The 26,801-nt window shown below is 38.6% G+C and overlaps 1 protein-coding gene across 50 annotated transcripts in view; it reads left to right on the top strand.

The window, feature by feature from the left end:
• Nucleotides 1–26,801, top strand: part of ABI3BP (ABI family member 3 binding protein) — a 127,509-nt gene that overhangs the window by 51,586 nt on the left and 49,122 nt on the right. For 18 of the 50 annotated variants that reach the window (XM_083438239.1, XM_083438204.1, XM_083438226.1 and 15 more), the window contains 15 exons: nucleotides 353–436; nucleotides 2,122–2,199; nucleotides 4,562–4,636; nucleotides 5,319–5,393; nucleotides 6,253–6,375; nucleotides 8,039–8,110; nucleotides 8,419–8,490; nucleotides 15,044–15,118; nucleotides 17,116–17,193; nucleotides 17,655–17,729; nucleotides 18,523–18,597; nucleotides 20,336–20,410; nucleotides 20,791–20,865; nucleotides 22,045–22,119; nucleotides 25,050–25,124. In XM_083438239.1, the coding sequence (XP_083294365.1) occupies nucleotides 353–436; nucleotides 2,122–2,199; nucleotides 4,562–4,636; nucleotides 5,319–5,393; nucleotides 6,253–6,375; nucleotides 8,039–8,110; nucleotides 8,419–8,490; nucleotides 15,044–15,118; nucleotides 17,116–17,193; nucleotides 17,655–17,729; nucleotides 18,523–18,597; nucleotides 20,336–20,410; nucleotides 20,791–20,865; nucleotides 22,045–22,119; nucleotides 25,050–25,124 (1,182 nt within the window). The remainder of the gene's footprint in view (nucleotides 1–352; nucleotides 437–2,121; nucleotides 2,200–4,561; nucleotides 4,637–5,318; nucleotides 5,394–6,252; nucleotides 6,376–8,038; nucleotides 8,111–8,418; nucleotides 8,491–15,043; nucleotides 15,119–17,115; nucleotides 17,194–17,654; nucleotides 17,730–18,522; nucleotides 18,598–20,335; nucleotides 20,411–20,790; nucleotides 20,866–22,044; nucleotides 22,120–25,049; nucleotides 25,125–26,801) is intronic. The other 32 variants (XM_083438219.1, XM_083438223.1, XM_083438233.1 and 29 more) reach the window with 24 other exon arrangements.

Below are 26,801 nucleotides of genomic sequence, written 5' to 3'. Positions count from 1 at the left end.
TACTGTATCTGAGCAGAGAGAGATAAGGAAAGGCATATTCTTAAAACTGCTGGTAGCTACATTGTTGTTATCATTTTTTATGAGTAAAGTGGGGACAACCCTTTACTTGCCTCCATCAAGTAAGTAAAAAATGTTTTCCATAAAGTTAAAATGCTTGCATGGGAACTTGGCTGGGGCTGTTAAGGAGGTTGTAGTATTTACAATATGAAACTAGTACCTTCGTCGTAATTATATCTTCTTTCCCTACTGCTCTCTCTCCACACCACTAACACTTTATATTGGTTTTTATTTACAAACCTCCATTTAAAAAAATATACTCCTGAATGAACAACTCCTTTACCTTCCTGTGTAGTGCACCTTATTGTACCAGATTTCAATGGAACCCGACAGAAACTGCCATCACTGGATATCTCTGAAAGACCAGAGAAAAAACCGGGTAAGCAGAAACAAGTAGCTGGATTTGGGAAGCATGTAAATCAGGTCTGCCCAGCTTCTGACATTTCAAGATGGCGAGACATCCATGTTTGGAAATTGAGTGGGAATGTTTCACCACTGTGGGTCTTCCCCCATTGGTCACTGAGACCATCACACAGCCTGTTAGCCTTGTGTTACCAAGTATTTGAGAGTGCCTAGGGGACAACTGGAGCTGATCCCTGCTGAAAGTGGAATTTGCAGCTGGCACTGATTTGGCAAACCAGACAGGGATTGGCCGCGCTCAGGAGTTCCTGATCCGGAATCACCAAATGGAGCTGTTCCCTGCCTAAAGCAAAGTTCATAGCTGGCACCAATGAGCTGATCAAAGGTGGCTGCAAAGGGGTGTACAAATCTTTAAAAAGGTAAATAAATTGGAAAGTTTAAAATATAAATCTCTTTTTACAAAATTAAATAGTCTAAAATACATGAATGGACTAAATATATGTTGTCCTGTTTAGGACCGTATATCAAAAATTATTCCCCCAAAACTCTTCTTTTTCAGGTAAACCCACTTGACCTGCAAGATCAAAAGCTTAGTAGATGACAGACTGTCTTAACTAGGAGGAAAACAGACTAGGCAAAAAAAAGCACCATTCAGAGATTTTACTCCTCAAAGATGAGGAATACCGAACATAAATGGTATCACGATGCCTCACACTTAAAATTATCCCTTGATGGCGCATCACATGTATCCAGATTTGCCAGTTAAAATAACTAAGCCAATAGATTCAAAATGTTTGGAAAGACTATGGAAGCTTAGGTGAACATATCCTTTATTTAGTCATTTTGTCTAAAAGATTTTACGGAGATGGAATATATTACAAGACAACATTGCTGGGGTTCCACATATATATTGCAGCAGAGTACAGAAATAAACAGTCTGCTAAGAATGCTGTTTGAAGGAATAAATAAACTTAAGGTTTATTACTCCTGGCAAACAAAGCCATTCTGAGTAGAAGCTTACATGTGGAGTTATGAGGTTAAACACCAACTGACTAGGAGAAGAAGCAGGAAGGAACTAAATGTCTGAGAAACAATACGGAAAGATCTTTTAGTGTGAAAGGACTTAAGAAAAATAAGGGTGAAGAATAGGCTCTACAGGGTTCTTGAGTTTTGTGGTTTTCTGAAAATCAGTAACGTTTTTTTAAAAAATTGACATTATTTGGGAAGACCATCTTCTGTTCAGGCTTCAAAGTTGATGAGAGACTGAATTGCCATTTAATGAGAAAATTCAAAATAATAATTTGCAGATGAAGTTCAGTATCCTGAAATTTGTGGTTGTGGTATCCTTCGTTTGCTAACGCTTGCCTTCTGAAAAATTAAAAATTAGTGGTTTTGAATTTTTCCTTTACTTACTTGCGCATGTACCAAGGTCCACATCAGACTAGCTAATGTGAAACACTATTATGATGTGGTCTGGTTTGGAAGGGGTGTTCAACCGTCTCCCGTTTTGAGACCACTGGCGACATCAGGGATGTTAGTGTTTATGGTAGTCATGCTGGGTCAATTATTATTAAGAAAAGCAGAACAATGAGAAGTTAGGGAATTTACTTTCCAAAAATTTAGATCCTTTGCTTCTTGTCACATTCTTTGTAGTTGTAATGGATAATATATGTGTTTACTAAATCCTACATTTTCTTTAAAAAGCTAAGAATGAAACCCAGGAATGGCCTGCGGAATCCAAGACACCAGAAGTACAAGAAATCTCTCCCCAATCCCAGCCCGGTGATTATTTTTTTCTGTTTATTTCTATTGTTTATTTTATTTTAATTAGATTGTGTGCTCAATTAACAATTCATTCATTTATTTAGACCACATTAATAAAATACTGCATAAAACTGAGCTTACATCAGTTAGGCAAAACGTATTGAGGTATTCTCATTTTCCTGCATGTTAACTATTTCCCTCAGCATTTCTATACAGTGGTACCTCGGGTTACATACGCTTCAGGTTACAGATTCCACTAACCCAGAAATAGTACCTCGGGTTAAGAACTTTACTTCAGGATGAGAACAGAAATCGTGCTCCGGCGGTGCGGCGGCAGCAGGAGGCCCCATTAGCTGATCTGGTGCTTCAGGTTAAGAACAGTTTCAGGTTAAGAACAGACCTCCGGAACGAATTAAGTACTGAACCCAAGGTTCATATTCGTTTTATATGAGTTATAAACTTCAGAATTTTTCTGATTTGGAAGCTCATTTAATATTCTGCTGGTGTGTTGTGCTTATTAAATCTTTACAGAGGTCAACTGCACTCCCATCTAATACTTTTACACTTCTGTATACTGAACAAACTGTTACAGATGGAACAGCCTGCTTGATAGCTGAGGTGTCTTAGTTAGGATAGTGTTTAAATGAGTCATACCCAGCAATCAGGGACATGCTCTGGCACTTGTCCAGTTTAATGCTTTCTGTTGCATTATAGCAAGCTGTTTTTTTTTGGGGGGGGGGTTCTTTTTGGCCTGTGATATTTTGGCTGCAATCCAATGTGCACATATTTAAGGGCAGGGCTGTCTTTAGTATATGCACTGTTGGGGTGCAAAGAGGGGAGGGCAGGAACCCAAAGTTGTTGGCTTTTTTTTAGGGGGAGTGAACTCAAAGGTGAGATTCTTTGGGGAGAGGGGGAGCCAGAGTTGTTGACCGGGGGCCGGGGACTTTTGCTCCATTGCTTTTCACTGCCACCCATCAAGAGGGACTGGTATACAGTAGGTATACATTTGGCGCCCCCCAGAATTTGGCATCCGGGTGCCCCACACCCCTTGCACCCCCGGGTAAAGATGGCCCTGTTTAAGGGTAAGCACCACGGAAGCCAAAGAGATATGCACAGGATTGCACTGCTAATTGTTTCAGTAACATGGAAGAGGCAAACTATGAAGCAGAAGACAATGGATATCTTTTAGAACACTGGTTTTAAAAAGGGGTATACAGGAAAATTGGAAACATTAATCAGATATCTACAGCTTGCGGCTGGTTTTTAGATCCAGCATTGCCATTGGATATGTAAATAACATCCAATAACTTGGTAGTGCCTCTACCAGCTGCTGAACTAGCTATATCCATTCTTGGAGATGGAGAGGTGGCCTGGATGCACTGTTCTATCTTTTCTACAGAGTCTTAGGTAGCCACTACAATTATCCAGATATTTTTTCATGCATGATCTTTAAGTGGAAATTGAGTGAATGGTTTTCAATCACAAGCTGAAAAAACTATTTCATGGAGTTTCAGTGACCGTACATTTCTGGTGAAATACTGTATATAGTGGTACCTCAGGTTAAGTACTTAATTCATTCCAGAGGTCCGTTCTTAACCTGAAACTGTTCTTAACCTGAAGCACCACTTTAGCTAATGGGACCTCGTGCTGCCGCCGTGCCGCCGGAGCACGATTTCTGTTCTCATCCTGAAGCAAAGTTCTTAACCCGAGGTACTATTTCTGGGTTAGAGGAGTATGTAACCTGAAGCGTATGTAACCTGAAGCGTATGTAACCCGAGGTACCCCTGTATGTGCTTTTATGCTCAGTGTAATATTCGGTTCACTATCAAGTTTTTAAATTTATATGAAAATGATGTTGGTGTCCTTTCGTTAGCAGAACATTTTCATCCTTTTCTTATTTGTTTTTCAAAACACAATAAATGTACTTTTCCATTATTTGATCCCTTCCATGCTCCATTTACCACTTTTCTCTTTATAATACAGCTTGTATTTATTCACGCTTTCTGATATTTCTTCACTCCTCTAACTTGGTCTCTTAAATTACTCAAACCACCAATGAATTGTTCCCTTGCATAAATCCAAAATGATCACTGTAATGGTTTCTATTTGACTTGCATGACAGTGGGACTGGCTATTGTTAGCTACACCCTTGCCTATTTACAAGGAGAAATTACTTTGAAAGAATGCACAATATACTGTGTTTTATAATTAGTTGTACATGCCCTTCCTTGATTGAATGATCAAAGGATTTTAAATGTCTAACAAAGACCTTATATTCTGAAATGAAGTTTCTTTTGTTACATGCTGCTTGACCTAATTCAATTATACTTGGATATCCTACCCTACACTAAGAATTATGCTAACTTTTTAAATCTTGCAGCTATGACTGAACTAGACTGGGGAAGCAGTAAACCTACAGCTGCCAGTGCCTCAGAAGAAACAAAGAGCTCTCCAGGTAAAATACAACCTTCCTGTGCTGCAAGTCCTATTTAGTGAGAGAGCCCCTGCAGAGATTTAAAATCACAAAACATGCAGCAAAGTAAAGCTTGAAACTATAGGCTGTTAGATCTTTTTAATGTTCCCTTCTAAGTTTCTTTCAAAACTCCCCACTTCCCCTTTGCAGAGAAAGAGACTACATGTTTGGTAAGTTAAAAATGGTTTACTTACAAACTCTTCAAAGGTCAGATCCATGTGCTTTTCCATACAGCAGCAAAAAAAAAAAAAGTGGTAAGAGTTTCTGAATTTTTTGTATAGCAACACAAAGGTGGCTTGTGGAAGCCTTGCTAAGTCTAAACTTAGAGCATCCATCTTAGACATCCTTACTGGTCAGGTTCATATGGTGGAAGTAGTAAAAGAAGAAGAGTTTGGTAACATTTCCTCCCAAGGTGAGGGAATGTGACCTTGCTAAGCCTGGCAGGACAGCTTACTCTCTGGTCTTAACCCCTTCATGCATTAATTACTGTTAAGCATGTTGGTTATATGAGGCTACATATACCCCACATGCTCAATGTGACCAGCTTTTGATAACAGCGCTTTAGGAACATTATGGCAGAATTGCAACTGCTGTGCTAACAGAATGTGGTGTCCTCTTTCCAATAAAGAAATAATATTAACCCTTTTCTCTTTCTTTTTTAAAGCTCATTCTGAAAGTGAACCAGAATCCTCAAAACTTAATAAAACTCCTTTGGCTAAATTGCCACTTGACACACTGGGTAAATACTTTGTTTATGGCATTTCCATTGCAGACCTAGGGCTACTGAAGGCTACCTCTGATATGTGTGGGTGCATACATATGAAACAGAATCAACTGCTATATAATAGATAAGCAAGTAGTTACTGCCATGTAGGGGAATGCAATCAGTCTTGCATCAGCTTCCTGTATTTTTGGAGCATTCGTGAAATATAGTTGTGATCCTATACCTGTTTGCTCAATATTGAATTTAGTGTGACTTAAAGCTAAGGAAGCATGCATAAGATTGTGGTCTCTGTTGCTTTTTAGTGTCTTTTTCAGTGTTTCTTTCAGTGATTTTGAAAAAACATGCTTGCTAGCTGGGAGAGATATTTAATGTCTTTTTGTATTGCCAACTAAAAAAATCCATTTTTCTTCAGCAAAATACATCATGGCTATTGAAGTAGTGAGACAAAAGATGCTTCTGGGTGACCTGTTTGTTGAGCATTTATCCTGATGTGTTTGCACAAAGTTTGCAGACAATGTTGGCTATTTATTGAGTATTTGTTGTGATTTGTTCACAGGGTAATTATACAATGTTGCACCAAGCAATCATTATCCTTCACTTCCCTTGTCACTAGCAGTCTGGTTTATTTTATTTTCATTTTTTGAGGAGGGGAGCAGGTTTGTTACACAAGAGTACAAAATCAGCTTTAATTGTGCAACCTGAATCTGCAGGTATGTGGCTGAATACCACCCAAAGATAGTGGAAGTCTGGAAGCTCCCTTGAAGACAAAATATTATCTTCGTGAAGTTGTCTTCGTCACCCTGTCCTGCTTTGCATAATGTGGCCATAGTGTCCTGAATGTCTAAAGAAAGGATGTTAACTCTATTTTTTTTAGCTCACACTGAAAGGGAAGTGGAATCTTCAAAACCTTTGGTTGAATTGCCACCTGACACACAGGATAAATACTCTGTACATAGTATTTCTGCTGCAGACACAGGGCTGCTGAAGGCTACCTCTGGTATGTGTAGGTGCATATATGTTAAAGAGAAACATTTTATTGTATTACTGAAGTCATGACTGTCGTATAATAAGCAAGTAATCACTGCAATATGGTGGTGGGGAGTGTATGGACATATATAAGTAAACCTGTTTCAATTAAAGCTGATCATTACAATTTTACAAAGCCTACAAAGCACCTTTCTCATTCATTATTTTAAAGATAATCGTTCTAGTTAAATAAGATGAGTATATAAAAAAGAATATATTTTGATGGAATTAAATGTGAAGCAAAATGGAGAGTCAGGAATCTTATGAACAAGTGGCCTCTGAGAAATTAATTCAAAGCTATTGTTACTGAATGGAAAGGAAAGCTTTGGGTATCAAAGTGAATCTATGGTTCCTTATATAATTGATGTCAGACAATAAAAATAGGCTCATATAATACATATTGCTAGCACTTGTTTAAAATTGTAAGGAATTATACTGAGTATGGACAGAAAAGGATTTAAAGTCAAACCCATGGGTTTTTTAATTGCTCACAATAGGAAATAAAGTAATCTCCAAGAAAATTATGCCCCTCTAAAGACAGAATTGGCAAAATTTATACATAACAGTTGGATTCCATGTATAGCAACCTTTAATATTACAAAAAGATCCAGCAACATTTTACTTGCAAGTTTGACTATGTAGCTATTCTACAGGCAATGATTTGAATTCATCTGCTAATTTTCTTTTTGTTTATCTACACCACTTTTTATCAGAAAAATAATATTATAGAAACCTTTTTATTTTATGGTTGACTTAATAGAGTATTAAATTAAGTCAGAGAGAGAGGGAGAATACTGTGAACCATAAATACCATGCAGATCACAAAGGTTCACTCATAAAGGAAAAGAAAAAATCATAAAGAACCAAAAATAAGGTTTAAGAGAGTTATGTGTTAATTCTTAAGAAAAAGTGTCTGGAATCATTAGAAAATGTCTTAGGCATAAGCCATAGAGTACATCTATAGGTTTCTAGATATATATGAAAATAATCACAAATAACCAGATAATTAACTTCCAAAATGTGTGTGTGTTGTTCTTATATTTATAATAAAAGATAATGGTTTGGGTATATATTCTCACAATCTTTCTCACATGCCACATCATCTTCACCCTATGGGAGGTTTAGGGAAGTTTGTAGTGTCTAATGTTTTGTCTCATTATTATTATTATTATTATTATTATTATTATTATTATTAACATTCTGCTGGGAGTCGCCCAGAGTGGCTGGAGAAACCCAGCCAGATGGGTGGGGTATAAATAATAAATTATTATTATTACTATTGGCACTTTCAGCTATTTTGAATTAAAACCTCAGTTATGATTCATACCTGTGTGATCACTCCTGTATTTGGCTCAGTCTTTGTAAATTTGCTCCTTGTAATTTGGTCAGTCTATATGTTCAGCTAGTTTAGGCCTGTTTTGTCTTGCTGTTTGGTATTGATTCAGTGGAGCTTAGCAAACAAAATAGTTGCTTACCACAGCCTAATCAAGTGAGGTTGTCCACCACCACCGAAACATAGAGATTAATAAGATTTTCTGTCTGTTTGTTAAACCAAATTATGAAGTAGTAAGTATTTATTTTCAGTATTTTGAATACTGATACATTGGGCTTCTTTTTCTTTTTCCAACTTCTAGCTCCACATGAGTTGCCAGAAATTCCTAAAACTAAAACACCTCACTCACTTCAAATGCCCACGGAAACATTGGGTAATGGCAAGCTTTTTAAATACAACTAACAATCATTTTAACTCACTTCTTTAATATTTCATTAAAAAGCTATATTGCAATGGTAATGTTTTCTTTGGTTCTGTACATGATGGATTATGATGCAATCAATTTCCACTTCGTTCAATTATCTTTCTATAAAGATAATTGAACGAAGTGGAATTATCTTTCTATAATTTGCAAAATTATGTCCCCAGAAGGCCCTGTATGACAATGGGGTCTTACAGACTTGTAAGGTGAATTTTGCACCAATGCTCTTTATAAAGGTTTGGCCATTTCTTTCACTGTAGCTTCAAGTGAAATGCAGCCAGTTCCTTCAGCACCCCAGCCACCTGCTCCAAAAGCCACACCAACAAGGCTGGGTAATTATTGTTATTTTTCTCTTACGTTGCCTTTTTCAGGACAGGTGTTATTTGAATAGTTTGGTACTCCAGACAAAAATAAATAAGTAAGTAAAATGCAACAATAAGCCTAAATCTCTCAAGTTTATATGCACATAAGGAAAAGTAATACAGGGAGACCACACAAATTTTGGTGCTCATAATCATAAGCACATTCAGCTGAGCAGCACTTCCATAGTCTCTCCACATTGTGGGTAAAACAGAGGAAGAGGAGAAGATTTCAGTAGGCTCAAACAGGATTTCTGGGCAATTTGTAGCAGCTCAGCTGGCAGCGTCAAACAAGCTGTCCAGACTAGATACTACATTAGCTCCACATTGAGAGCCAGTGTGGTGTAGTGGTTAAGAGTGGTAGTCTCGTAATCTGGTGAACCAGGTTCACGTCTCTGCTCCTTCACATGCAGCTGCTGGGTGACCTTGGGCCAGTCACACTTCTTTGAAGTCTCTCAGCCCCACTCACCTCACAGAGTGTTTGTTGTGGGGGAGGAAGGGAAAGGAGAATATTAGCCACTTTGAGACTCCTGAAGGGGAGTGAAAGGCGGGGTATCAAATCCAAACTCCTCTTCTTCTTCACATCTTTGCCCTTAAGTACAAAATTGCCAGTGCAGGAGGAGCAATCTGGATTAGAATTTTAGCATGGAGGGGGTAAGTGAGCTTTGATTTTCCCCCTCTGATACGACTCTGATGCAGAATGGTGGCCCCACACTATCAATTTTCATAGGGGGGAAATTATATACATAGGCACAAATTCAGAAGGGAAAAAAATCTAGAATTTAAATAGAAATACAATAAATCTCACCTTAACGAAGAAGACATTAGATGACTGCTTTGTCAGTCTGCCGACCAGCAAGCTGCTGATGGGCATTGTCAAGACTTTTGCTCTCCCTTTTTATAATTACTTATCTTTGAACCAGATTTGGACTGGACAACCCTCACCTAGCGGGTTCCTAGAAACAGAGTTGTCCTCTGGCAGCCCTTACAGAGGACCATCCTCTGTAAAGTAGAACACATGGCTACCCTATTAAACCAACAGTTTTTATCTGCCCGCAAGCTGCCTCGGTGGAAAGAGTTGTAGGTCTTTGAGACACCTTGTCCCTTACATATTGAGCTGGCAAGAAAGAAGCTACCAGGATGCTATTGTTGCTGTGATAAAAGTCCCGTTGAGGTATTCGGAACTCCCTTTTATCTTAGAAGGGGAAACAGTATGTTTGCAGAACATGCTGAAGAGGATCTTAGTGCCCAAGATGCAGTTTCAAATAATGTGATTGAGCATGGGCCAAACGACACATCATGCAATCACATGTTTTAACAGTGCGTGTATTGTTTTTATGGTAAATAAGAGCCACTGGAGAGCCCAGTCAGAATCAGAACCTTTCCTCCTACACCTACCCCACAAAGCTGTACTTTGGAGGGAAACTCCCGTTGGTGCCAGTGGCCAATGGTGGGAGCCAGCACATCTGGGTGGGTGTGTTCCGTCAGCGCTCCTGAACTGTTTGTGAACTGCTAGTCTGGCGCTTGCGTGGAGGCAAGCTGGATTCCATGCCCTTTTTACATCCCAGAGAGGTGATCACCATTGTCAAATGTGGACATGCTGACAATCTGGCAAATCCTTGATTGGGATCTCCTAGTCCTTCCGGCTTATAGAAGTTATGGCTTATTTTGATTGCAGATTTTTGGTATGTTCAAGTTTCCAAGGCACGCTTTACTCTTAATGTGGATATTGATCAGATAACAAGAACAATCACCTTCATAATTTAATTTGTCTTTTCTTAAATTAACTTACTTGAGTCTGAGATCCACAAATTCCTTCATAATTACAGAAGTCAGTCCATCAGGTTTTACTATTTACCTGGCATTTTAGTTACTATTTCAAGCACACTTTCTTGGAAGGCTTCATTGAAATTTTCCCTGGATTTCCTCTGCAGTATTTAAAGTATACCAGAGGGAGACATTTCTTTTCATTTAGAAACACTCTGGGTGGCCAATTTATGGTGAGGTTTAAGTTTCTGAAAAGATGCCTTTGTTAAGATGGTTGTTATATTTTGCACAGAACTCTGATAGCTCTTCATTTATGCAAAAAGGAAAAACCTAGTTCCTTTAGCCAAGAGCTATGAATCATGCAACTTTTTCCTTGTAAAATCTCCAAAGTTGCTTGTGTACTTTCTGTTGGCAATGAACCATTTATCCAAGTTTGCCATATTTGCAAACAAATCCTTTAATTCAATTGACATAAATTAATTTGGTTTATGGATGGTGGGCATTTTCTGTATAATGCATACAGCATAATGCATAATGCTGTATGCATTATACAGAATTCTCCCTTCCATATGTTTTTAGAGTTTCTTCTAAAAAAATTATTAATATTTTTTAAATCACTTTTCCCTCTAAAAATAACACAGTAGACATCACCCTAAAATTATATGGAAAAGGGTTCCTATTTCATGTAGTGTACATGACTTGTCCCCATAATTTTTTCCTTGTTGGTCATCTTATTGATGAAATTATAATGTTGGAAGGACTCACACTCATGTCTGCTCATGAGCCAAGCAAATATATGTTTCTCTAACTCTGGCTTATGTCTAGACATGAGTGTCTGTCCTAATACAGATTTAATCATGGGAGTAACTTGTAGCTTATTCCCAGGAGTGAAACTGGTAATATTAGATGTGACCTAAAGTCTATTCTTGATGTTTCTTGGACGTGACCCCTCAGCACAGGGGCTCCCATTCGCTTCTATGAGGAGCAGTGATTTTTTCTGGATGTACTCAAGAGTACACAGTACCAGCACCATTTTTTTTCTAGAAAAAAGCAATGGTTAAAGTTGTGGCACTTAACTGTAACAACTTTTTGGTGAGTACCAGCACATTTTTTCTAGAAGAAAAGGACTGATGAGGAATGCTCAGCACAGTATATGCAGTAGGAAATATGAACTCCAAAAGTTAGTGAAGCAGATCGTGAGTTTATGTGGTGGACTGTTTAGTTTTTTATACCACAGAATTCAGATTGGAGATGCATTTTTAAATATCTTGCAGTCTCTTGTCAAACTTAAACTTTCTTTGCTTTCTTTATGGAACATATTATGAAATTTCCTATTAATTCATCCGTTCCAGGACACATAGAGAACACACGTATTGTGTGCCTCTAACATGGCACATGATTTTCTGATTTTCAATATCTCCATTGTCTGGTCTTTGTGAACAGCTTTCTGTTTTCCTAAAAAACAAAAAACAAACAAACCCCTGACCATTGCAATTTGCTGATTGCTCAGAACCTAGCCTCCTGGCACTAATTAATTTTGTACAGACACGTTGTCCTGAGCAGGCATTCAATTCATGTTGCATATAAAAGTGCACCTACAAAATTCACACTTTCCAAAACAACACACAAACTGAAACACAGCAATCTTTCAAAATTTGCACGCCTCCAAATTTTGCAGTGCAGTTCTCCAGCCAAATAACATTTACAAAAATGCACATACATCAAGCCTGTAATGTATATGCATTTAACTTACACATTCAGCTTTACATCTCGGGACAAAACCAATGAAAATATTTCAATAAAACAGTAATACAGAGAGAGAGAGAGAGAGAGAGAGAGAGAGAGAGAAATATGGTTAATCAACCATGTGAATGCTGAGATTAAACCAGAAGTTGTTTGGATAGGCAAATTCTTCAAATTCAGAGGACAATGTGAAATCAAAGCCTTTAACTGTGTGCATGGCAAAGAAGAGAGGTAAAATTTCACAGGTACAGGCACAGCGTTAAAGGAATAGTAGGTCAAGGATTCTGCAAAGAAGCAGGAGCAATAGCTGGAACCACTGGAAACTGGGTTAGGTGTGACGGAGATTTTTGAAGAAAAAATAGACACCATTTCTGAGCTCCCTTAGTCAACATTGTTATTTTGATTTCCTTGATGCCAAAAATATGTCTAAGGACCTCAGAAGGCATGGTCTAAATTTTCTTTTGGCTTTGTGGTAAAATACAGATGCAGAGCCTGAGAGTGACCACAGACTGTATTTGATAATTGCAGCCTGCTAGTTCTAATGGGTCATTATCCTTTAATTCAATTTTATATGCTGAAATTTGTTTTTATAGTGAATTACATCTGAATGAAAAGTTAAAACATCCCAATGGTTTGGGTGGAGAGTTGTTTTTTGTCAGTAGGCAATGTTTGTAGCTTGATACAAGAAAATTGGTTCCCTTTCCACATCAGCTAGTATGCTGATGAAGTCCTGGGCATGAATTAGTTGAGATTCCTGCAAAGCAGAGGGCTGGACTGGATGACCTTAGGGATTCCTTCCAGCTCTACAGTTCTATTACCTCCATGTGCTAGATTGCCCTTAAATAATCACCAGTTACTAGTGGTGGTTGTTTTCCCTTATTACCTCTGACTTCATAAATGAGAGTTATTTATAGGATATCTTCTCCTGTCCTGAACATTATTTATTCCATTTATATAGTACTTCCCTACACTGTCCTCAGAGTGAACCTTTTCTTGGCTTAGTGGTACAAAAGGCTTTTTTGTTGTCCTCTGATTTTTGTGGGTGGTTTTAAAGCCTAAGGCTTGATTGTAATAAGGCCAGCCAACCGCTACAAAAACATCTGCATGAAACGAAAAGGAGGAGTAACTTTTCCGCATGGAAAGTATGCAAAACCGTATATAGCATACATGTTTTTAACAACTAAATACTAGGCAATGATAGAAAAAAATGGTTGGCTGCATTTGTGGTGAAAAATGTACTGATACATGGTAGGAGGCCTGCCCCATGGGAAAGTGAAGGACTTGAAAAAAGGAAAACACAATGCATTTTCATTCAAGAAATGCTGAATTGCTTCTTCAGAGTTGAAATGTCACACAGCAGTGTAAGATAGTGAGGTGCAATTAGTGCCTTTTATTGCTTGAATGTTAGGTGTATCAATAACCACATCACTGACTCAGTCACCATAAGACTATGGAGATGTTTATCACAAGCAAACACAACCATTGGGGGGGCGTAATCTTGGGGGGAAAGCACTGGGTTAGATTTTTTGGTTGTTGCTATTTTAATCCTGTAAAAGGCATTGGGCCACAACATTGGGTGTCCAGTCCTTCCCCAAATAGCCGCAGTGCACCTAGATAAAGGTCCCCCTTAGGGCTCAGTTCAGGTATTTATGTTCCCCTGTTCTCAGCACAGAATAGACTGGAGAACAGGTAGCCTGTGCAAATCTGCTGCACCCCATCCAGCTCTTCCCCACCATTCCAGATTGTGTATAATTTGAATGCTAGATGGGGCTAAGAGAGGATGGGAACAGACATGCACACGCCACACAAACACATACCCTAGAAGCACATTGTGGCTGGCATCCAAAGCCCTGCACAATGAGTTCCATGTCCGCATGGAAGCTTCAAACTTGTTTTTCTAGTACAGCAATTCCCCCTGCCAAATGGCAATCTGGTTTTTGAAAGTGAAGGAGCTGCTATTCCCTACAGAGATCTGCTATTTGGTTTTTTAAAAAAGGTTAAAATTTCCACTGGGCACCTCAAACCCCTTTGGCATGCCTAACAGAGTTCTTTGGATCCCACCCTTTATGTTTACTTGCTAGCTGAACAGTGCAAAATGTAATTCTAATATGTACTCATGTATAGAATATTCTACCCATGTATAGCACAGATGAGTGAAACTCACCTGTCCCTTTGCATCACTTGCTAGTAGGCAATAGGGCACTATGTAGGTTTGTACAGATGATTATTTCTATTTTACTGTAGTTGACAGATAGGGTCTAGGGACTTTTGTAACTCCTACTTAGTGCCTTCTCCTACCTGCCATTTGCAGGGCAACATAGCACAGGTGCCATGTAAATTGATTTCCACAAGAGAAAGCAAAGTGGATCTGATGTTGCTCTCCTGAAATTAATATGTATTTTAAATATAAATATTTAGCCAAAGATGTTTGTGAAACCTTTAGAATATCCTATGTGTCCACGTTTGAAGAAGAATTTTTTTTTTCTGTTTTCCCCTTTTCTGTTTGTGAGAGATGAGTGTAGTTTTTTAAAAGAAAAAGTATTCCCCTTTGAGAGCCAGTGTGGTGTAGTGGTTAAGAGCAGTAGATTCATAATCTGGGGAACCGGGTTCGCGTCTCCGCTCCTCCACATGCAGCTGCTGGGTGACCTTGAGCTAATCACACTTCTTTGAAGTCTCTCAGCCCCACTCACCTCACAGAGTGTTTGTTGTGGGAGAGGAAGGGAAAGGAAAATGTTAGCCGCTTTGAGACTCCTTCGGGTAGTGATAAAGCGGGATATCAAATCCAAACTCTTCTTCCCCTTAGTTTAAGATCCTCAAAGACATCTTCATTAAGATATTGTCATTTTTTAATGCGTTTAAACTTGATTAGTTAAAAATCAACCAAATCAAAAACTTTTTCCAAAAAAAATACTCTTATTATTGATACTAGTTATATACAAGCAAAGCCACCTCAGAAAATAAAAATTAGATTTAAAAGAAATCATAATTACAACTGCTATCAATTTATTATTTTTAGTTTTCAGCAAAACACAACCTGGTGTTTCAAGCCCCAGAAGATCTGATGAGATTGACAAATCAGACTCCGAACCAGGTATACCATTGCATCCTATACTTACCATCCATGGAATTAAGACTGCAATCTTCAGACTGCTGAACTTACTTCAGAATAGTTTCACTGAAATCAGTAAAACTGTTCTTAAATGAGAAGCTGGGGGATGTGTCCTTAGGCGCCAGCTCTCAATACTTCTTTCATGTCATTAGAATTTCTGTTTGCAGAATCTTCTGAGGAATGACTCTATCTGAAACTGAATTTAGAGAGCAAAATCTACAATTCCAGATAACGCCATCCTTACAGTCTGGCAAATTACACCTGCACATAGCGGATTGCATCCCCCTGACCAGGTGTCCTCTCCCGCAGTCTGCTGGGTTTAAGAGTGTATCTGAAATGGGTGACCAGGATAGATTAAGGATTCTGTTTGTGTACCACCCACTCCACTGATCAACAGTCTCCCTTCCTGAGCTAGCTGATGTGCTTTCAGGGTTGGTGTTGGAGTCCCCTTGGCTGGTTGTGTTGGAGGACTTTAATCTTCACACTGAGGTTTCCCCTGAAAATGCCTCAGGATTTCATGTCCTCCATGACAACCATGGGTCTTTCCTAAGTAATTTCTCGCCCTACCCATGCTGCAGAGAACACTCTGGACTGGTTTTCTGTATGATGGTGATCTTAGAGTGGAGGGACTCTATAGTTCTGTTGCCATGGTCAAACCACTGCCTTGTGAGGCTAAGAACTCAGAGCCTCTGCAGGGGTGGGGGCTGATTAAGATGGTCAACCCCAGCAGGCTGATGGATTCAGATGGTTTCCTGGTGGCTTTGGGGGAGTTCTGTTGTTCACCCTTATATACCTCCTGTTTTTCCCAGTGTGTGTTGTATGCTGTAAATTCCTAGAGGTTCAAGGCCTGCCTATTTTGGGCTATATTTAAGGCCCCCTATATGATATGGATAATAATAGTACAGTCGTACCTTGGCTCCCGAATGACTTGCAAGTCGAATGTTCCAGCTCCTGAAGGATCAAAAACCGGAAGGGAGTGTTCCGGTTTTCTAATGTTCTTTCGGAAGCCGAACATCTGACGGGGCTTCCACGGCTTCCGATTGGCTGCAGAAGCTTCCTGCCACCAATCAGAAGCTGCACTGTGAAAGTTGAACATTTTGGAAGTCGAATGGACTTCCAGAATGGATTCTGTTCGACTTCTGTGGTATGACTGTATTAAAAATATTGTTATATTTATTTATATCTCATCTTTTTCCCAGTGAGAAAGGCAGCTTATCCAGATAAAATAGATAAATAGACAGATAAAATAGAAAAAGTTAAAAACATAGGAAAGAAAATAGAAAATAAATAGTATTAGAGTTAAATCTTATGTCTTAAGTCTCTTCTACTGAAACCAGTGTGGCCAAATGCAAAAGAGAACAGGGCTTCTGTACCTGTAATGTCATGTAGAAGAGGGGATTTCTGCTGATATAGGTGACCACCTTAGTTGACCAGAATGGGACTTCAAAGTGCCCCATATGTTCTCACTGCTAGGTTAAGGCTACACAGTTACCTGGAAGCAAGTCACGCAAACTATGAGATTTTCTGAGTTTATGTGTTTACATTGCGCAGTAACTTTTAGTAGACTATGTTGCTTATTACAATGTTGCTTCTTGTGGTATTCCACTTTCTTGGATAATGCCACTTCACTTGAGTCGTTAATAAAACCTTAAGTTTCTCTGTGTGGCACTGATTCAGATACCAAGATGTAATCCAAAACAATTACAGTACGGGTGGGCGGGCAGGCAGGAACTAAACAGATGACCACGCAGCATTTGTTCAAATCCACATACACTACGAAGAAGGAAATCTTTCATACGGTGTGATTTAAACAGATGACTTCATCTGTAACACCTACTAAACTGGTAAACTAAAAACAATGGCCAACAGTCAAGGAAACCCTTCAGGTTTTTCCTACAGAAAAATAGCTTTCCTCCTGCAGAAACTTTTCCCCCCACCAAGCTGGCTTTTCTTCTTATACTTGTCAACATTTCTTCCAGCAGTAACAAATGAACCCACCCTGGAATCTTTCACACCAAAAACATCCAAGCCTCTTGACTGGCCAAAGACACCACAGGGTAATGCTCTTTTTCAACGTGAATGGTCATACTGTGTGTCATGTTTCATCAGAAACATTTTCATTCCACGTGAATCCATTTCTTTCAGAATAAAATCATCACCATCCTTTCCATACTCACCTTTTATCACACTTCTAGCTTCTACAAAGTCTCCAAACCTTTGTAGAAACATGGTTCATCCTTTTATTTTTAATTTCAGTTACGAAAGCTGCATGGGCTCCCTATCATTTCTTTTTATTATTATTATTATCCATCTCTTTGCACAACTGTCTTTGAGGGAAATTGACACTTGTCATTGGAGCACTGAGTTATGCTTAAGATCAGTGCAATGTGGCCTGCAAACTCCATCACTTTCATCAGCCTCCAGTCCATTCCATTCTGTTCATCATTGCAAGAGTGTTGCATGAACGGTTTGTTTAAATTTTGAAGGATTTTAAATGTAACCATGATGCTCTTTTCAGCTTCATCTGAAACACCATTTATTCCTTTTAAATGGAAGACTTCTGCCACTCCAGAAGGATGGCATGTGAGCCCCGGTAATTAAATACTCACTTTATGTATACACTACAGATAGCATTTTTTGAACTCTTCTCTGTTCAGCTGTGCAATAGCTACTAGAGCATCAGTCCTATCCCTACTTAGAGTACCTGGCGGTAAGCCTCATTGAATTCAGTAGGATTAACCTCTGCATAGACATGGTTAGGATTGCATGCTAAATTACTATCAGTTACTACTTTTCTGAGAAAAATTTTGATTAACACAAAAAAAAAAATTTCTTCTGTTTATTTTTTTCTCAAGAGCTATTGAACCTGGGTTTGGTAATGAAATGCAGATTGTTCACAAATCTATATTACAATCAAAGAAATTTGCACTTTTGTTTTAGATACATTGATTATGAAAGTGAAATCAATGTATGCAACTATTGATGATTAATTTGAAATTTATTTCTAGCTTTTTCTGCTTTCCAGATCTCATGCATTAAGAGTTTATTTTCCATTGAATAGTCCATGTGCATTACTGGGGCTTATACAATCAAGCTCAGAAGAGTTTGTGGGTGTGCCCTCTTCCCTTTTGCCATCTTTCTGTTGAAATAGGGGCTGTTGCTGCCAGTTTTGTACATAAGTCGTTATTAAAATGTGTTTAGTGTATTTGGTGATAACGGACCTTCTGTTTTGAATTTGCTAGGTTCCCACCCCCAACCCAATCTTTCTATTTTCACATTAAACATTTTTGTTTTATCAATAAATAGGAAATATTTCACTTCAAGATTGGTAACTTTTAGTTATATTTGTCTTTTTCTGTTCAGTTTGAATTCTCTTCTTTTTCTAGCCACTAATCAACCACCTTTGAAGCAGAATACACCTAAAACTTCTAGAATTACTGAACAATTAAAAGCTGCTCCAGGTAACATTCATTTCCTGGAAAAGTTGTATAACTTGCATTAAAATTCAGTCCCTGAAGAGCACTGAAAATATTTTTATTGCCATTTTTCACCACTGCAAATAATAAAAACAGAGTGTACTTTCAAGTGTAGTATTTGGCTTACAGCTGCAGCATTAATTCTTGAAATTTGAAAACGTTATTGCTCCTAATTGAAATTGCTCGTTGAACTGATGCCCATTGAAATATCTGCCCTTTGATCAATTTAACAATGAGCATTTGTGAGACAGTGTGGGCAAATGTGCTTGCTGTTGTTATTTGAAGATTTGCCTCATAGAAATTATAGACGCAGCCATTTCCTGTTTTCAGCAAAAGTGTGACAACTATTTTAAAAGGCCAACGGCAAATTGAGCAAATTGCTTTTCTGAAGGAAAGTAATGCTTATCCACATAAAAAGAAAACATTTATTTTAAAAAATATGTATAGTACTTGAATTTGGATGATTTTTAGATAGTTTTCCTTGTGGGCAAAGCGGTTGTGAGGTCACAGCTGCAGAGATACCATGGGGGAGCCATACCAATTCTCCCACTGGTGGATCAGCCCATGCCCCGTTGTTCCACTTCCTTGCCTCTCCGAGTAAGCAGCACCTATGCTGTTGTTAGGAAGCTACTGTTGCAGCTACACCCCTCCCCCCAGAAGCTGCTTCTGTCCATGGTTTGGAACAAACTACAGTTTCCCTTTGTGTCAGGGAACTTGGTTTATCTAAACCATAGTTAGTTAATACAAGGATCAAATTGTGGTTTTGAACTACACTTTGAAGAGCTTCCTGTATGAAATCTGAAACCGCAATTTGCTCCAAACCACAAAAAGAGGCTTTAAATTTTCTTCCTCCTGTAGCATGTTCACTTCACACACAAAAAATAATAATTTATTGTTATATCTGTACAGTGGTACCTCAGTTTACAAACTTAATCCATTCCGGAAGTCCGTTCTTAAACCAAAACCGTTCTTAAACCAAAGTGCACTTTCCCTAATGAGGCCTCCTGCTGCCGGTGCCCTTCCACCATTTGGATTCCGTTCTTACACCAAGGTAAAGTTCTCAAACCAAGACACTATTTCTGGTTTTGCAGAGTTCGTAAACCGAATCGTTCGTAAAGAGGACTGTTCTTAAACCGAGGTACCACTGTATTTGACCTAGCATTCTAAATTTGTTATCCAGAAGTATATGGAAAAGTCCTTCTTTTACCTATGATTATGAATTGGCATGTAGTATTCTATAATTTTTATACCAGCTTTACTAATTTTCTCCACACGTATTTCTTGTGAGAGCTACCACAAGCCTTGTCAATTATGCATCAATTCCAGCATAATCAACCATTACATGAGTAATGAAAGTATTATTTAACAGTATATGTAATTGATGGCACTTGAGAGAGTCCAAAGTACTTCACATACGTTATATTTGTAATCCTTAAAACAACTTGGTAAGGTAGGCTAATATTGTTATTCCTATAGATAGATCACCTGGGCATGAGGGAGAATGGCTTTCTTAAAGTCATCTGGTGAGTTACTGGAAAAGAATAGACAAATATGATTTTGCTGTTGTTTGAGGCTTTAAGAGGTATATTTTTTGCAACAAATTTACAATTTTTAAACATCCTGTTTCACCTTCACTTTAGTTTATTTGATTCTAATTTCCTAGGAAGAAAGTTAAAAAAGACAGTAAGAAGCAAAAATCTATAATACAGCCTGTGTCTTTCAGCTCTGCCGGAAAAAGAATTGGTTCCTTCTACACCTAAACCTTCTGCCCATCCCAAAATACCAGAATCTAAACATGGTAATAACAATTCATGCCATGGATTGTAATTATTGATGTTGTTTGAATTCAAAGTTAGCCTGTTTGAAAAAAGCTATGTTGTTGGTTTGAGGAAATACAAAACCCTTTTGGGTCAACTTTGTGTAGACTTCAGTCTTTGCGCGCTACCTCATATATTCATATTCATAAAATATTTCGGTGTAAACAGTTATAATAAGAAAACCATGCAGGAATCAGAAAGAACCCTATTTTTATATTAATATATTTTATATTATATTAATTGCAAGTAATCATATACTGATTCTGGGCAATGGGAAATAGATCTAACTTTAAACATCTTTTATGAATAACTGTCTAATTCCCGCATGATTTATTGCTCTCTCTCTTTTCTTTTTCATCAGCAGAAAAAGAACCTCAATGGGAAGCCACTACCCTTAAAATTTATAAAATCCCTGAATTGCCAAGAACAACACAGGGTAATAATTAATTAGGTTTACATGAAGTGACAGATGAATAATTGTAATAGTTAAATAACTCTGTATATGCCTCCATTTATTCTATAGATGGTTGGTCTATTAAATATGGGCCACATGGAATGGACTGCAAATAGACACTGTTGAAAGCTACAGAACAGAGTCAGTTCTTTCCTTTCGCCTTCCTCTCCTGTGCCACTCACCTGCCTAGTTAGAACATTAGAGGGGAAATGTACTATGGACTTTTTCAGCCCACCCCCTGGGCTGGAAGTCAGACTTTTCATAGCTCACAAGCAGGGCGACAAAGTCAGGGATGCTTCAGTTTAGTCCTAACCATTCTACATGAGTGCAAAAAATATGAAGCAGACTTATGTATATGCATCCCATGTAGGATCTGGCAAATGCAAATGTACACAGGTACTTCCCAGTGTTGGATCTCTGCAGGCATTCAGTATTTGGGAGTCTGTCAGGGTGCCAAAACACTGGAGTGGGACCTTTGAACGCAGCACAAAACACAATATTGGTGCTTCAGTTTTTTTATGATGCTTACTATCTCTGGGGTCTGAGAAAAAACAAAACAATACCCCCCCAACCCTCCAATCATAGAAGAGGAGTGGGGAAGGCAAGGTTAGCATTCAGGACCTTATCTTTGAAAAACAGGAGATCTGTGCTGTTGGTTGGACAGGAAACTGCTGAAAGAAAAATGCATAGCAGTTTGCAGGCATCCCAGGGAAATAGATTATTTTCTTCATATATTGATCAAGTTCCAAAAAACAGTGAGACTAGTTCTGTGAGCCCAAGGGGCCATGCCTATAACCCTGTGCAGACTTACCTGTCTGACTTGCTAAGATTTGCTTCGAAATATACACAGAATATTTTTTAAAACTCAAGCAGCAGCCCCTCCATGACGTTTGGCAAACTACTATAATATGGCTTTATTTTTAAGGGGAAAGGATCGAAAAGAAAATAATCACACAGGGATAGCGTAAGCCTGTTGTATATGCCATGCAGTTCTTGATATCTCAGTAACTGTTTGTTTGGGATACTCCTATGTAGTTTTGGACTTAGGTGAGCACACAACACTGGTCGTGAAGGACTCCCCCTCGTTTTAAGTTCTCGGTGCTATCTGAGCTGCTTTCTTAGGGCACATACAAATGACCTTTTCGTTTTTATTCCTTTCAGCTCCCAGTAAAACAAAAATCCCAGTTTCCAAGCCCCAAATCCCTCCCCATCTGGAAGAGCCAAAGATTGTACCGGGTAATTGCTATGTACTTTCCTATAACTATTTTATTCCACAGCATGGATCAAGCTTTCTTCTGACGGACTTGGACATGCAGTTCACAAAAACAGAACATGTGTTGTTCGTGTGCATTCATTCTTATATAATCTTAGAACATGTAATGCAATATAATTCCATTCGTAATCGCAAGTAACAGTCTGAGATTAAAAGCAGCTTCTAAACACCAAATTAGATTTTGCTGTCATGTCAAAGCTTATAGTTCTGTTGTTTTGTAAGTTAAAATATTGTAATGGGGTGAATTAAGTTGCCATTACCTAATTTGTTTGAAATCTGGCTCAGGTTTGACAATTAAGTTAATGTTGGTTGATTTGCTAGCTCAGTCACTACTAGCAATAAATAATGATAGGGATGAAATTCTGAAAGAGGTTTCAAGAAAAATACCAGCAAAAACTCAATGAAAGAATATTTTGACTGGAAATAAGTGCTATGCTACTTCTATTCCAGACAAAGAAGTATGGTACTATGGGTGCTGGGGCTCACCTGACCTCCTGGCAGCTGAGCTACAGCTATTTATTGGAAGGTGAGGCAGCAGGGAGATTTGTGTGGTGCAAATGTACCACCAGGAGGGCTGTATTGGCTGTGCCAGTTCATTTGCCCAGCCTCCCTCCCTGCCTCCTCCTCCCTCTCCTTCCTGATAAGCAGCAGTGACTCAGCAGTCAGGAGTTCAAGTGAGCAGCGCTGCCCCCTACTTATGTAGATATTTCAGATTTCAGACCCAAGCAAATCTTTTTATTTTTATTTTTCATGCTACCTCTGTTCATGAGAATTTCTGCAGAACTAAACAGACTTATGTGATATATGCTAACATTTTGATATTTTTCATATTACAGCTTTGATAAAGCACAATTAAACCATTCAATCTGTTCCTCGAAATCTGGCACTTTAATTTGCAATAGCCAATTTCTTCAACCTGTGATGGCCAGACCCACTCTAGCCAAGCTGCTTGGGTGCAATTTCCCATTTAGCTATGACTTAATCATCCTCTCACAGTACTTTGACCAGAAAAGCCCTAACATTTCCCCCACCCCCTAAAAAATCTAGGTATGTCTCCAATGTGAAAGCAGGGACTTCAAAAGCCTCTACTAGGTTTGAAGTAAAACACATAATATAGGAAGGTGCCATGTGCAGCCCAAGGACTTTGAATTAAATATAGAGAATAAACACACACAGGCACATATAGTTGGAAATATATTTTCCATTCAGATATACTATCAGCTTTCAGACAATAAGAAGTACAGCTGTGTTCTGTGCAACATGTGGTCTTCTCCATCCAAGTATAAAGATTAATCCAGAGATTTAAATGAGAGGCAACAGATGTGCCTTTCGCAATGTAAACTGAAATTTCTATATTGTTTATTTTCTTCATGCTTTTGTAGAGTTGAAGGAAAGTCATAGAATTTCACCAAGATTGAAAGGGGAAACTGGCCATTAAAATGATGAGATGCTTTCCACTTGGATAAGTACCATGCATCTATTTTTAGTTATGAGTCAGAAGTAGAACGGGGTTTGTGTTACTTGATCTATACCCTAAAGCTTGCCCTGTCTCCTACAGGTCAGCTCCTCTCCGGTGTACTCAGCTAAACATACAAATCTGAAATATTAGCTCAGGGGAATCAAAAGCAGTTGGACTTCCTGTTGGTGACACAATTCCCTTGTGTACTGTTTGCCTTAGCACCAGAGAGGCTTAAATGTGCCAGGTTGACAGTGTGTGTGTCTTGGAATGGATGTTGACTACTGATGTATTATTTTTCACTTTCTTAGGATGGATAATATATGCTGTATGCTAAATATAACACGTTCGTATTTCTATTAAATTAACCTCAACATTCCTTTCCCTCTTGTTAAGCAGCAACCTGCAGAGTTGGGCATTGTCTTTCCCTTTTAAAAACTTATGGAAGTAATGGAACATTTTGGTTTCATGGATTGTAGACTTTTGCTCTTATCCTTAACATATTCCACTGGAAGAAGCCTCATTTTCTCCACTTGTACTGGTACTGGATCAGGCTGTATTATTCCAACTTTAAAAGAGTACTACCTTCTGCTTTTCATTGTGCTTGAATAACTTAGCCACGTGATCTTCTGTATGCTCTGAAGCGGGGGGGGGGGGGAGGTATCTGTGGCCTCCATGTGTCATTGGAATATCATCAGCTCAAGCCAACATGTCCAATGGTCAATCCAACAATGTCTGGAGGGAGAACTAAAAATTTCCTGCTCTGTTTTAGAGAACTATAGGTGCCACTTCAGATGTTTTGAATTAGTAAAATGACAGCAAATATGAATCTGCTTCCATCTTCTAATAACTCGCTTTGGAGGAGGACTTGATATTTTGTATAATATCATATTTGCCTTTAAATTATTTATGTTTCTCAGGGCAAAATACATCAGACTAAACTATTTTATCTGCACAATAACCTTGAGTGAAATATGCTGAAATACGGATTTCTCAAAGACCACTAAGTTAACATTATAGCTGAGCAAGGATTCAACCCCATAAGAAGAGCCCTACTAGATTAGACTGAAGCCTACCTAGTTCAGCATCCTGTTTCCCACAGTAGTCAGCCAGATGCTCAAGGGAAGCCCACTGGCAGGATGTGAACCCAATAAATAGCCCATTGCTGCTGAGTATCCAGCAACTGATACTCAGAGACTTGCTACCTCTGAACCTGGATGATAGTAAATATAGCCCTGCCCTCCATGCATTTTCTAATCAAGGTCTCCCAAATTAAATCCAACAGTGATACTACACTGCTTGGTTATATTTATGATTAGGTAGACAGTCCAAAAATGCCGTTAAAACAGAGCATGCTGCACATTATTTGAATACACATTCTAAAACCCTGAACTCTCGGATTTTCCTTTCTTAAGAGACTGCCCTTTACTCCAACAGTTACCAGCAAATTGATTCCAGCTCCCACCACAACTAAGATTTCTCACACTGTCGGACATCCGGGGGCAACAATGGGTAATATATTTTACTTCAGCTAATTGTCACTATCCAGCTGGCTCTTTTAATTTCTTCTCATTACTACAAGGAACCTTTCGTTTACTGCAAGTGCATTTTCTACCACAATTTCATCTTTAGAATTTTGCTCGCCTTTCAAATTTTAGGGTTAGTCTACTATAACATCCACCTTAGACATTGCTGCTGCTGCTGTTTTAGGAGAGTAGTTCCCATGTACAGTATGTGAAACATACCCTATCCTACTAGCCCCATATTTTCTGCAAAAATCTTCAAGAACCTTTTCTTGCATGGGTGAAACTCTTGACCACTAACACATGAGAAACCAAGTCTATGACATGGATGCTACAGTTGCCACATATTGCAGACATTTGTGGCATACCAAGACTGGAGCAACAGGGACCATGAGCATGACTTTGACAGAGTCAGGTCTATACGTCAACCTGTCTCTTCTGCAAAGCTGCCAACTCCTCAGGTCACTAGACTGCTGACAAAAAAAACCCCTCACCAAAACCCAGTGCTTCTATATGATGTACCATAGTGCTATCAGTATCTCAGACTTGAGACAGAATCTATTGCAACACTTTGCCTTCCCTCAAAACAACAACACATTTTTTTGGCCGACTTTGCACTAAAGCATGTCGTAGGAACTCCTGCTGAGTATAGAATAATTCAAACCAATGCACTGGAGTGGAATGTCATATCCTATTAAGCAAAGCTTGACAGTTTAACTTGGTTTCACTGCTAGGAATTACCGTAGACACATCTAGTTAGCATCTGAATCCCACAGCCCCAGTCTTCCTCCTAGCTGCCAAATCCTCCAGCCTGTCAGCTTTTATCATACTTCCATAGTCATTGCCAGCAAAAGTATTTGGTAACCCAGCTGTGAAAATTTGTAAACTCTATACATTAAATTAATTTTAATCTCAAAATAAATAGCGCAAGTACACTCAGTCTGATTGCCCTTTTGTTTTACCATTAAATCCATAAGGAATCTTTTAGGAATATTTTTGTTTAAAATGTTTAACTGACACAAAACCATCATATAAAACCCTCCAGAATCAAATAAACTTTCATAATTAGGTTTGAATGTTGATGGTTTGAATCAACTGGTTATTCAAACCAGACTGGCTCAGAAATTTCTGTGGAATCGTGGTTAAACAGATGATGCGCCTGAGAAGGTACAAGCAGACTCTGTAATATATTGAGTTCCGATGCTTTAAAATAAGTCATACCAGATAATCAAGGGGAGTAGTTCCTCTGAATGGTGGAGTCCTGCTCAGGGAAAGGAGCTTGTAAAAGGGACCATTTTGCTGTGGCTCAGCAAAAAATTAAAGCTGAAATAATGCATCTATAAAGAAAAAGGTGTTTGTATGTTGGATAAACAGGACAGACTTCATATAGAAAAGCATCTCCTTTCAAGCATGAACAGTAGGAGTGCTTCCATCCTTGTGGAGTACCCTTGAGAGTTCTGGAGAGATGAAAGGTAGGAGATATTGAATGTTGGCTGAGAGCATCACAAGAACATGTTGAGTAAGAGAGTAAGCCCCACTGAAGGCAGCAAACTTACTTCTGAGTAAACATGCAAAGGAATGCACCATCAATCTTTAAGATAAATGTCATCTGAACCATATGATACAAACACATCCTTTGAGTTGGCATGCGCTTGAATTATTTACC

Source organism: Podarcis tiliguerta (genome assembly GCF_965153285.1).
Source record: "Podarcis tiliguerta genome assembly, chromosome: 4".
Taxonomy (NCBI): Eukaryota; Metazoa; Chordata; class Lepidosauria; order Squamata; family Lacertidae; genus Podarcis; species Podarcis tiliguerta.
This window is presented reverse-complemented; position numbering and strand designations above follow the sequence as displayed.